The following is a 13787-nucleotide window of genomic DNA, read 5'->3' as shown; positions in this document are numbered from 1 at the left end:
TCTTCTCTGCCACTTTGGTTCAGTCACATCTCAATTATCAAAATTTTTAGTGATTTCCACGTCTCTTACTATTCCTTAACTTCAGAAATTACATTCATTGTAAGTAACAGAATGAGAATTTCCCTTTTACTAAAATTACATGTCTGTCACGGCACAGAATTGCTTGTTTCTATCTAAATCATCAAAATGTGGCTTTATTCCCTATTAAACTCTTCCTGCATCATTATTCTGCATATCTATGTCTGCTTCTCCATGTTTTTGAACACTATTTAGACTTTTAATTCAGTCTGCCAAAACTTGGCACCTAAATAAATTTGATATAACCAGGACAAATTGGTGTCACTTTTCTAATAGGCCATGAGTAATGTTTTTTCACTATACCTAGCTGTGCAGCACACGACTGTTAATGAACTGGGGAGAGTCTGCTGGCAGTTTTCTCACCCCAGCCATGCCTCTGTGAAGGCTGAGAATACAAGCTCTAGAATAGAGCCAAACTGCAACATCACCTCAGCAGTATGACCCTGGGCAAGTGGCTGAACTTCAGGCTTCTCATCTGGAGAATGTGATAATAAAACTATCCACTTCGTAGGGCTGTTGTGAGGATTTAATGAGTTTACCTACACAGCCCAGTGAGTGGCACAGAAAAAAGTGCTAAAATAAAATTAACTATGATTGCAATTAAAAACCATTTACAAAAAGAGTCTTGTTCTGTATATTTACTGTGACCACCGTTTGTTACTTAGCTCAGCCTCATAGATGAACTAGGTAATGCAACGTGGTAAAAGATTTTCTCAAGGGTTTATGGAGACTTCTAGTATAGACTAAGGCAAAGCTGAGCTCTCAGGCCCTCTAACACCCATTATGGCAGCTTCTGTGATGTTTAATAAAATGTCTGCACATATTAGAAGGAAAGGATTCTATGAGCAAAGAATTAAATTTAAATATAGAATACAAGTCAACTGTAAAATCCTTGCATCCTTCGGAACTCTCCTTCTACAGCATTTGATCACTCTCTCCTTTGGGTTTCCATGACAATATACTCTCTTAAGGCTTTTCTCTTTCCTTTCTGGCTCCTCCTCTCTATGCCTGCTGTACTTCTTTGTTATTCCCTCCTATTCTGGCTGTCCTCTGGTGCCAGCCACTGTTCACTTCTCTTCTTCTTCTATACAGTCTAACTCAATGATTTCATCTATACCCTTGAATTCAATTATCTATTCGTATATTTACAGGACAGACCTTTCAATTGAATACTGGGATTCTCTACCCATCCTGAACCCACGATGCTAAAATCAAACATGGGCAAGGCTATCCCTCCTCTTATTGCCCCATCTCTGGAAGGAGCTCTACTTTTCCCCTAGCGTCTCAAATCACTGGGATTCACCATTATCTCCTCACTCTTCTTCACCCAATTAGATGCCGCATCCTGCAGCACCTACCTCTATGGTAACTCTGGGCTTAATTTCTTTCTCTCTATACCTGTTACCATTCATTAACTCAGCTCTCATCAATTTTCATTTCTTACCTGACTAGTGTAACCACTCTCTCTCCAATTTCATCACTTACCATTTTCCCCGACATTGATGATAAACGACATGCCGTTCTGTGCACACTCCACTCTCTATTACTCCCTGCCTTTCTACATACCGCTCCTTCTATCCTGAAAAACTATTTTTTCTCACCTCCCTGCAGAATTCTGCTTAGAAGTTACTGTGGCTTTTCTTGACTCTCCCTCTACTGTGTTTCCCCAAAAATAAGACCTAGCCAGATAATCAGCTCTAATGTGCCTTTTGGAGCAAAAATCAATAAAAGACCCGGTCTTATTTTACTATAAGACCAGGTCTTCTATAATATAACATAAGACTGGGTATAATATAATATAATATAATTAATATAAAATAATATAATATAATACCAGGTCTTATACTAATTTTTGCTTCAAAAGACGCAATTAAAACTGATTGTCCGGCTAGGTCTTATTTTCGGGGAAACATGGTATTACACAGTATGGATTCAGCATCTTTCCTCTGGACTCAAACAGAACACGGATTCCCTTTCAATGGCAACATGGAATGCCTTGCAGCCTCTGACAGAAGATATAGTATAAAATCATCTGCTCATCAAATCTTTAAAAATAAGCTCATTTGTAAGGAAAAAAATAGTGGAAAACTGACCAAAGAATCTACAATCCACTCATTCCTCTAGATTACTTCAATTTTATCTCTAAATCCAGCCAGTATGTATACAAAGATATGCAAATGACCATTTCTGTAAATGGCCTATGCATGTAAAACACCTAGAAGCATGTAACCAAATTGCACATTATGGCTAGCTCTAGGAAGTGAGGATAGGGAAGAAACAGGAGACTTTTATTTTTACTCTAACATAATTTTCTGTTTTTTAAACAATAAATACAAATTATTTTATAATAAAGATCTTCAGATACAGTTATAAATAATATAGCAAGACTGTTACTGATATTAATTACTGGAAAAGTTAAATGGAAAATCAGAAAAGAATCAGAAATCACTTTTATGGGTTGATACAAGATAACACAGAAACGTTTTTTTAACATTTAAATAATTTCATAAGGTCTACAAAGTCATATTCACAAACAAATCTGAATTAGAGTCATATCAGTTAAGTATCTCTTACCTCTTTCTAGAGATAAGAGCAGTGAGTTAGTAAGAAAAACATGCTTTCAATGCCAGGTAAGCAAAACCAATTCTGGTTGCCTTTGAAATTTGTACAGGTTCAACTCAACCCAGTTACTGTTAAATTAATCTATGTTAGGAACAAAAGATTTTATTTTACAGATTGGCAAAGCACCCCAGATTGTGGTTCCTCTAAAGTTTCCATACATCAGGTTATGAAAATAAGAACCAGGCCAAACAAGAGCAAACTTGAATGGCTTGAGCAAAACAGTGTTACTCAATAATGACGTGGTGACATCTACCTTTCCTGTGGCTAGGGACAGAGTCTTATGATAAGGACAACTTTCAAAATCACCAGTAGAAGCAGAGCTCACTATTAAACCTTACATACAAAATTAAAGAAACTGACTCTAGATTCTCAAAGGTAAAACTATATCTTCGACTCTATTTTTTGCTTTAAAGCAGCCCAGTGGAACACATTAAATTCAGGCGCTTAATACTATGTCTTGGACAAAAGTCAATAACTACCTGTTGAAATAATTGAAAATATTTTTTAACAAAATTTCATTTAGAGAATTGCATTAATTAAATACTTAGAAAATGAGACGGACTTGATTGTCCCTAGAATGGCTTACAGGTTAGCTTTCCCTTATCCTGTGGGGTTACGTTCGCAGTCACAACTCCTAAGGGCGTGGCCCTTGGCACTCTTAGTAGAATCAGCTCACTTCCATGACTAGAAGGCAAGTGGAGCCAATGTGAGACCATTAACAAGGCTTATCTGAGGAGGATTATGATGCATGCTCAAGGAAAACAGAGCCCTCTCCAATTTGTCACTTAGCTATTTATGTTAAAGAAGTCACATGATCAGAGTCTCATCTCCATTCATGCCATGGATCCAAAGTTATTCCAAATATGTAGTCAGAAGCTCTGCAAAGAAGGCAAGCAGATATTTATCCTTGGACTTCTTATTTTTCCCTGCTATTAGTCAAGTGCATCACTCAAGGTGAAGGTCTCACTGTGGGCTACAGTAGAGAAATGACCATACACAACCATCAGCCAATCACCGCAAAGACCAAGAGGCCTAATTTCTGAGTGATTCTGAGTCTTAATCCATATTGCCAGGTTTATTTCTAAGTTCTTGCATTTAAAAAACAAAAACAAAACAAAGGCTCTTGCGAAGGTCTAATAACAGGAAGGACTTCTAAAGCAGCCAGAAAGGATCATTTTAAAATTCATTTCTCTGTAGCCAATCAGGCAAATGTATTGTAAATCTGATTTTGGAAATGAATTAAGTGACTATTGTGTTTTAATTCTGTTTCGTATTCTTCATAGAACTACAAGGCTTAGTCTTTCCATCACAGTAGATTGGCTCCTGAAGATTATTCTCTTATTTACTAAAATACTAAAGTTGTAGAATCAGACTAGACTGTAGCAAGGTCTCACCCACTACAACCATCATAGCAAAAATGTTCAGCAGTTAGAAGCAACAGGTTCGATGGGTTAGATGTACACATAGCAACATGGATGACTCTTAAAAACATAGTGCTTAATGTTCAGCAGTTAGAAGCAACAGGTTCGATGGGTTAGATGTACACATAGCAACATGGATGACTCTTAAAAACATAGTGCTTAATGAAAAAGGAAAGAATAAAAATAAAAATAAAATAAAATTAAAAAAATTTTAAAAAAAGAATCACTGCATAACACAATAGCATCTGTACATACAATGTACATTTTGTAGGAAGACATACAAATAAAAAGATACACATTAAAAACATTAGAATGTTTGTCTGGCAGGGGAAGGAAGAAAGTAGAACAAGAGAGAAATATGGAGATAAAGGGAAAAAATAAACAAACAAAATAAAGAGAAGCCCTGCATAGACCAATGATAACAATGGACCATAAACTAAGAGTCTATAATTAACTCTGAACTTGAGGTCCAAACTGGTGTGAGGGATGGAGCGAGAGGAGAACAGACCTCATGAAAATATGAGTATAGTCTAGCATGTTAATTTTCCTCCTTACTATCTGAGATTATAAACCCAGGGGACATACTATTATTATTTTTTTTAAGTCAGTACACAGATCAAAATTATTTTCAAAGAAGATTACAATAAATTCTTAACTATTACAAGGATGGTATCAGTATATTATTATTCTTACCGCTGTAAAATGTCTTCTGTATATAACCCATTTAAACTTTGCTCAGTTCACATTGGAGAGTAAACAAGAAAATTTTAATGAAGAATCAAACTTACCTTCAAAGCCTTCATTTATGACTCCACTGGGGTTTGCTTCTTCTCTGCATTGAGAAATACTAGTCAAGGAAATACTCTTGAATAACTGAAGCTGGTCTTGAATTTTATGGAAAGTAGGTCTTTGGTCAGGTTCTTGGGCCCAGCACTGGGTCATTAAATTCCACCTGGATGTGTGGGTAGACACAAAAGCATAATAAGTGGTGATTGGATATCATTAGGCAAACATTGCAGTCTGGATCTCTTTACCTTTTCTCCACTGAAGTGGTCTTCCCTTTTCTCTCCCTAGCCATGGCCTTCTCTGAGACTGCACCCCATCCTGTATCTGCTGACAAGGCCCAGGAAATCCATTCGTTTCTGCTGCATGCCCACAGGCTGCTCCTTGGCCTAATCTCTAACTTTCAACAAAACGTTCACCCCATTTGGGAAACAAAGGAGGCTTAAAAGTTCAAGATAGATGCTCTCTGTCTTGACATGCCAGTCTACCTTCCTCATGTTGCTGGGTCTCCAGGTCAATGTGGGGATTCCCTATTCAGTGATCTCCTTGCCATCCTCCTACACATGGAGGGGTGGGCAATTGCTCCAGGCCCTTGACATTGTCCACACTTAATCTGACTGAAGCCTACAGGGGAGGGTGCAGGACCTACATAAACAAGATCATCACCCTCCTGCCTCTATCCTCTATCTGTCAAGGTTTCTTTTTCCACTTCTCTAGGGTTTAGAAGGAGTGGGGTTTCTATTCACTTCCTCTTTTAAAAATTAAGTTATCCTTATATAGAATTGTAGGGCCTAGTCACTCAAAGTGGGCATTTAATACACTAACAAGGAACTAGAGGCTAGATAACTCTCTCTCCTCCAGACTTGGTTTTCAAGTCTACTGATTTACTAAAAAGGTCAAGTACCTGCTCTCTCTTGTTATTTTTCTGGAGCTATAAGGCAAATGGGGGGGGGGGAGCAGGGAGAGAGAAGCTGATAAATAAACATAAATTGGGAAGTATTTTAAAATATTAGTAATAGTATATCAACAGATAAATTTACAATTGCAAGTTGTAAGTTCTAAAAAAGTGCTAAAGAAAACAAATGTGAAATCTCCTAAAGATGGAACATTTTTGGTAAGTTGTTCACAGAAGGCCCCTCTGTGGAGGACACATTTAAGCCAAAGAACCTTGTGGAAAAATAAGATGCTAGTCATGGGAGTAGGGTGGGGATGAGAGTCAAGGAACACACTAGAAGAGGGAAAAGCATGTGTAAATTTCTAAATTTGGAAAGAGCTTGGCACATTTTAGAACCTGAGAGAAAGCCAATGTGGCTGAAGAGCAGTCATTGAGAGGGAGAGTATAAGAGATGAGGTCAGAGGAGGAAGGCGAGATCACGCAGGTCTCTTAGACCAGGCTAGGAGCTGGATTTTATGACACTATAATGGGAAGCTGCTGAAAGCATTTAAGCAGGCATGATCTTCACATTTTTAAAGGATTATTCTAGCTGATATATGTGGAGAATGTATTGTAGAGGGGCAAGTTGGGGAAGCAATGAAGTTGTTGAAGAAGACTAGGTGAGAGATAATGGTGGTTTGGACTTAGATAAAGGCAATGGAGCTAGAGCAAGAATATATTCAATCACTAGGTGACAACGATCCAGGAATCACTATGGGTATTGTATTTAAAATATGTAGCTAGTATTCATTTTAGGAATTATAATCTTTATTCCATTATAATGTGACATGCAAATTCCACTTCTATCTCTTTTATTTTTTCACAAACACCTCAATCAGATTTACTAGTATTCAATATCAGATTACTATAGGGAAACCTGATATTGGCCTATTTTCCAGTATTGGTCTAATGACTTTTCATATATATGACAAGGAAATTACATTCTAGATATAGAATACCAAATTTGGCTTTATTTTAAAAAAATTAAAATTGTAGCTAAGAATCTAATCTTTTAAATTTATTTTTTTATAACCTGTGGCATTTAGACTCAGGGATGATACAAAATCCCAATGAATGATGATTAGATTTGAAATTAAATGTTAAATTGTTAAACATTTTAATTAGTAGTTAAAGTAGAATCTTGATGATTAAGCATTGTCTTAGGAGGGGAAAGGAGAAAGTATAATTCTCCACAGGAAACATATCCTTTCTCCAAAAAAAAAAGCTATGATTCAAAGATATTGCCAGAGAATAGGCTCTCTCAAGACTTGTCATATTTCAATTATGAAATTTTTACTTATTTTATTTATTTATAACCTGCCTCATTCTGCAAAGGATTTTAAGACACTTAATGGACATTATTTAGAAGGAGAGAAAGAAAAAACTACAATGAAGAAAGGTAGGGAGGAGGAAGAGGAGGAGAGAGAGGGAGGGAAGAGAGAGTATCCATCTTTAGTTGCCATGTAGCCACTCTACACCTCACTTCTTCACAGTACCCACCAAAAGTTCAACCTCTTGCTTAATCTATGTAATTTATTTAAGCTAATATTCCTATTTTTTTCATCTACAGAGGCTTAATTTGAGTCTAATTATTATTCTTAATTTTCTGATGGCAAAAACATATGACCCAGTAGTATAGAAAACCTTTCTGTCTAACCATCCAGGGACAAATGAGAGCATAAATTGCCCTAGATTAAGAATATTGGCACTATATCAATAAAGCAACAGTCATTTAAAAGTAAAGAGTACAACTTGGGTTCTTAAAAGGCCTTAAGGACTTGGCCCGGTGGCTCAGGCGGTTGGAGCTTCATACTCCTGACTCCGAGGGCTGCCGGTTTGATTCCCACATGGGCCAGTGGGCTCTCGACCACAAGGTTGCCAGTTCGATTCCTCGAGTCCCGCAAGGGATGGTGGGCAGCGCCTCCTGCAACTAAGATTGAACACGGCACCTTGAGCTGAGCTGCCACTAAGCTCCTGGATGGCTCAGTTGCTTGGAGCGAATCCTCTCAACCACAAAGTTGTCGGTTCGACTCCTGCAAGGGATGGTGGGCTGTGCCCCCTGCAACTAGAAGCAGCAACTGGACCTGGAGCTGAGCTGCGCCCTCCACAGCTGGGACTGAGGGACAATGACTTGAAGCTGAACGGCACCCTCCACAACTAAGACTGAAAGGACAGCAACTTGACTTGGAGAAGGGGCCTGGGGCTGCACACTGTTCCCCAGTGGAGTCCTGTTCCCCTTCCCCAATAAAATCTTTAACAACACACAAAAAAGAGGCATTAAGCTGGCAGTGGAATAAAATGAAGAAGCTTTCCAGATTAATCCTTAAAAATGCATTTCTTATAACTTTAATTTAAATTAGCTTTTCCTTTGGCATAGGGTTCTTTCTGTACAAATATGCACTTGTCACAATTCAATATAATACATTAGATACTTGCACAAACTTACAGTTACACATATTCAAGCATATTACTCTAAATAAATTTACAGATATTTCACTTTTGTCAAAATTTACCTGGGCTGGTTTTTCCAGCTCTAAACAGATACACACTCATGATACTTGAAACATCTCATGTAGCTAAGTGTTCAGGTTCAAATTCCTTCATTCACCATGCCAACGCTTTACTCCCTTTTGCCTTTTTTTTCAAAATAACACGAGACTCATTAATCATGTTCATTATTAGTGTCTCTGAGTAAAGTCCTTGAATTCATAAAGCAATTAACATTCAACAGATGAAAACTCCATGGCATCTTTCAGAATTAAGGAGGTAAGTTTCCACAGGTATTTAAACAAAGCGTATAAAATAGAGATTTTAAAAACTCCCTTACGTATTATGCCAATCTTGGAGAGACTCACTTGGCATCTAGGTGCACATATGTTTAAGGGGTAAAAATAAGATGGTGAGCCTCATTTTCTCCCATTGTTGCTCCCTCCATCTGAGAAACTTTCCAGTCATTCCAGTTTCCACTACATCTGTCAGAGAACCCCAAAGAGTTTTCACTTGAAGTAGATTGCCCTTTGATCCCATTGCTTCTCAGAAGCGGTGTGGTTGTTGTGCAAACTGAAAGCCAAGAGACTACTGAGGACTGGACTTTGCACCACACATCCCAGGCTATGGAAAGAAGGGAGGAATGCTCTGAACTCCCGCATTCCATTAATAGCTGAGCACAGTGTATCCACCTATGGGCTCACCTGACCCAGAGTGCATCCAGGTGCTGAGAATTTAAGCAGTGAATAGAAGGTGAAGCATGGCTCAGTGCAGACTTTCAACCCTCTAAGCTGGGCCTGTGATCTCAGAGAACTGCTTCAAATAAAAACCAGCTCCCTCTGTTCTCTAAGGAGAGTAGTTAATCTTTATCATGACAACTTAAGGCTGTGGCCAGATTGAATGGCATGGCTCAGAGCTCCATTTCCTAGCACAGCTTGTTTTCCTGGTTGGCAATGAGTTAACCCCTCCTGGGGCTCTGAGAGTCATACAGCACTTGGAGGGAGGGATGGGAATTTTGTTTACTTTTTAATTACTAATGTTCAAATGAACTTCAAAACCAACAATAGAAAACTTTGGTTTCATGGAAACCATATTTTTATAAAATTAGAGCAATAATATAGCCAACTGAATAATTATTCAAGATAAAATTATAGAGATGCAAAATAGTGATTAGTTTGCTAATTATTTAATAAAAATGTATTTCGCATTTAGGTATGTTGGGGTTTTCCCCTCAAGCCCTACATCAAAGGTTTTCACATTTTGTATAATTTCTTATTCTTAACTTACAGAAGTTTTTCCATCACCCCCAAAATATTTGAATAATATTTTAGGCACTGTCACCAAACTTATTCATGTATGTGTATGTCATATATACATATATATATGACCTCCCTGTAAATATCCCAGAGATTATAAAAGCTAAATCACAAACAAGAAGTGATTCAAATTTTTTTCTAGCTGGAAGATTTAAATAATACAAAAACATTCACCAGTAGAACACCCAACCAAGGTGCCCAGTTCTTAATCATCTTTTGGCTCCAGTCTGAATAGTCCTCTAAATAACACAGCATAGTCAAGGCAGCACAACCATGGTGCGTATCCGCATACTGCTAATTCCTTTTGCACTTGTCTGTACCACACAGTTTAGCACTTTATTACGTGTTGGCTTGTTATCCAACTGCTCCATGTGTGTGTCTTTTCTTTCAAAATACATTCTGAGATGCTGAAGAACCATGCCCCTGGTTTAAACAGCTCTGTATATCATACAATCCTTAGCATGGTATCATGCACATAACAGAGGAGTTTATATTTGTTGCTTGTATGTGCTTTTAGAAACTTCTTGGGTAAAGCACCACTTGGAAAAAGTTTCAGGACCTAATATTTCTGCTGAGGTTCTTCACAGAAAGGTAGATTAATACTCAGCAAAATAACTTGGCTTGCTTTTCTTTTTAAAAGAGATCAAAACCACGTACTTTTTGAGAATCACAAATTTATTAGAATTTAATAGTGACTAGGATCAGTTTGATAGAGTCATTAATACTTAGTCACTTCATGTTAAGTTCATAAACAGATAACAACCTATATTGTTTTTAGTAGAACTATATCACAATATTAGCTATATTAGCTGTATCAACAACTGCAATCCAACTTTTAAACACTATATTCTTACTTAACAGAATCCTTTAATTTGCAGATTAAGATATTAGTCAAATCAGGTCTTCCAAAATAAAATAACACACACACACACACACACACACACACACACACACACACACAAAGAGCTTTTATTTATTTATTAGAATACACTTAACAAGGAGTATAAATATATTCTACTCTTCCAATTTTGTTTCTGAAATAACGTACATGTATATATATAAAACCATTACATATTTAGTAAATTAAGTGTGATAATTTATATTTTATGTAGGATATACAAATATGTAAATTCCATTTATTATTTTAAAATACCATACCAATTGCATGTGCACATGTTTTTGTTTTTGGGGTCCTTATGTTAACATAATTAACTTACAGAGCATCAGGACAATTTCTCGGTGGCTCCAGTCTCCCTCCTGTTTGCACATAGTTTAAAACATCAAGGTTGGAATGAGCTGGATAAGGCTGATGACCAAGAGTTAAAATCTCCCAAATCAGAATTCCAAAAGACCTAATGATATTAGAGAGTTTGCTTTAGTTACACTTATAATAAACATCATGTTTACAGTAGTTTCCCCCACCTAATATTCCTGGGGCTATGGGGGTTTACTTTGTGATCGACGTTATTGGCCCCATAAAAGACAAATGGGAAACTTAAAAGCAAGTTGACCCCAAGAAAAAGTAGAACAAGCAACTGCATACTAAGCAACACTTCAAAGGTGACAGGGAGGTTTAGAGGGCGTGCACACACTCACACACACTTTGCTCCTCCTCCCTGGCTGAATCTAAATTGTCTAAGGCTTTGATAGTGTCAACATGCAGATACACTTAGGGGTCAGCAAGGAAACATTTCAGCTTTTCTGTTTTTCCTGAGTTTGAGTGCTAGTAAATGTAGAGAGGGAAGGCACAAATAAAAACTGGTAGCACTGAGGACTAATTTTATCTCACCCCTAATTTTGCCTAGAGCCAGTTCAGTTTAAACGTTATTGAACAAATCTTTATATTTTGAGCAACTCTAATCAAAAGTTAGCAGTCAACAAGCAAAATTGAGGAGTCCTATTCAAATAATAAAGAGCTGTCCAAATCTCCTCAATGTCCTAATCTTTTCAAGATTCATGATTTAAAGTCTATTTATAAATTAATGACCAAACATCTCCAAATAGTGGGCCTTTGGACACACAGACATTAATTCATAAGTATCACTTCTTTTTAGTCATAGCCTCTACATTTCAGGAGAGTAATAAAATACCTGAAGTATATGTAGCTATTTCACATACACTAGTAAGATAAAGGATCAGAACTGATTGGAGTGAGGTATGTAAACTGCTGAGACCCAGGAATCATTCCATCTTAGCCATCAATTTTCACTTTAGTTTAAGGCAAATCACAACCTCTCTGATCTTCTGTTTTATCACATAAAAAACAAAATTATATGACATTGGATGGTCGTTCCCACATTTCTCTGTCCTGTTAAGCTCACCATACATCAGATTGTGTAGTGAAGATTCCATCTACCAAGCTTTCTGGAGCCATCCACCGAACAGGGAGCAGGCCTTCTCCTCTCTTTCTATAGTAATCATTTTTGTAGATGTCCCTCGCAAGTCCAAAGTCCCCAATCTTCACTATCCGTGATGGACTGCTATAGTCTTTCACAGAGACAAGGCAATTCCGAGCTGCCAGATCCCTATGGCAGAAGCTCTATTTAATAATAATAATAATAATAATAATAATAATAATAATAATAATAAAGTTCCAGAGATCAGACAAGTAACACTAGTAGGTCTGGAGAGAAGAGAGAGTCTTTTTACAGAAATTGTTGCTATTTTGAAGGAATGAAAATATTTAACTTTCTTGTATGTTTCACTCAAACTACAGATGTTATTGTGCCAATATCCATAAGAACCTTGTATCCAGGATATTCACTGTACCTGTGAATGAAGTGCAGCTGCCCCAAGTAGACACAACCTTTCGAAATATCAACACACAGGTCTACAAGGTCAAGCAAGGTGAGTAAAGGACCATGAAACTGTAAGAAATGGAAGAAAGATTATAGGCACTTTTCCAATTTGCACAAAATACAAACACATACACACACACACACACACAGCCATGTAAATGGATACGTATATATGCATGTACACACATGCATATGATGTTTTGAAGGAATTTTTAGTTATGGTTACAAGAATTGAAGCAAAGAGGAAAGGAACTAAATTTATATGCTTTTTACCCAAATATACATAAATAGGACTATACATTTAGTAGGCCGAGGCAATAGGGGATCTTTGTTGGAATGAGCTCAGGGTATTGGTTCAGACAGACAAAATGTGAAACCTTGTTCTGCTACTTATTTGTGTGAACTTACTCACTTTGTTTTCTTCACTCAGCAACTTTCTCGTGGGTAAAATAGAAATAACAATAATCCTGACTGGGTAGGATTTGAGGGAAGATATGTAGTCTGGCTGGCATATAACAGGCACTTAATAACCAATAGCTGCTCTCATAAGTAGTAATAATGATAATGTAATCAGTGCTAGCTAGTTCAAGGCCCATTGTCACACTATAATGTCAGTGATGACAACGAGCTTGTTCCTCATATGAGCCCCATATAAATTGTTAGCGATACAGATTCTATTTCAAGGCCACAGATTACTCCTCTTCCCGAAGAAAGCCAGAACCAATAAATTGAGCCTATACTGGCTGCCATGATTTCGACATGAAAAAAGCCAGTTGAAGTTTTCATGAGTACCAATTAGTACCAATTAGAAACAACTCAAAGTTCCTGCCCCGAGGCTACATTCACACACTGTCTGTCCAGGCCGTCTCCCTGCAATTCCCCTGCTTCACGTCTTTGTCATTTCTATCTGGCTCATCCCGAACTCCCATGTCTCAAGCCTTCTGTACTTTAATTAGCTCACCCGTTATGACCCACTGCCCGTAGGGTCTGTTCCAGATTCCTGAGCACAGCCTCCAGGGCAGCCCCAGCCTCGCTTTACGTCCATTTGCCCCCCATAGTTCTGTTCTCACAATCTGCACTTCTGTCACACTGGGCCACTTGTAGTTTTTTACACCTGCTCTGCATTTCTCAACCTCTTTTCCATATTCCTTCTATCATTGTTTCCTGGAATGCACTCCTTATTCTTGATTTCCATCCACATCCTTCAGTGAACATCTATAATAATTCCCAACCTTGAAATTCCTCAATTCTTTATGGATGGGTGCTCTTAAGTGCTCTTCCCTCTGCCTCCCCTAACACGTTCATGTCTTGTCCCCCCAGTAGGAAGAATCCTGATACTCTGGGATTC

At 37.6% G+C, this 13787-nt stretch overlaps 1 protein-coding gene across 2 annotated transcripts in view; it reads right to left on the bottom strand.

The window, feature by feature from the left end:
* ROS1 (ROS proto-oncogene 1, receptor tyrosine kinase) overlaps nt 1-13787 on the bottom strand; it is a 97144-nt gene that overhangs the window by 4990 nt on the left and 78367 nt on the right. For both annotated transcript variants that reach the window (XM_081032931.1, XM_081032932.1), the window contains exons 40-43: nt 12411-12508; nt 11963-12166; nt 10859-10993; nt 4910-5073 (exon numbers count right to left, since the gene is read on the bottom strand). In XM_081032931.1, the coding sequence (XP_080889057.1) occupies nt 4910-5073; nt 10859-10993; nt 11963-12166; nt 12411-12508 (601 nt within the window). The remainder of the gene's footprint in view (nt 1-4909; nt 5074-10858; nt 10994-11962; nt 12167-12410; nt 12509-13787) is intronic.

The sequence above is a fragment of the Rhinolophus hipposideros genome (genome assembly GCF_964194185.1).
Source record: "Rhinolophus hipposideros genome assembly, chromosome: 3".
Classification (NCBI taxonomy): Eukaryota; Metazoa; Chordata; class Mammalia; order Chiroptera; family Rhinolophidae; genus Rhinolophus; species Rhinolophus hipposideros.
Note: the sequence above shows the minus strand (reverse complement) of the source record. Positions and strands in the feature narration are given on the sequence as shown.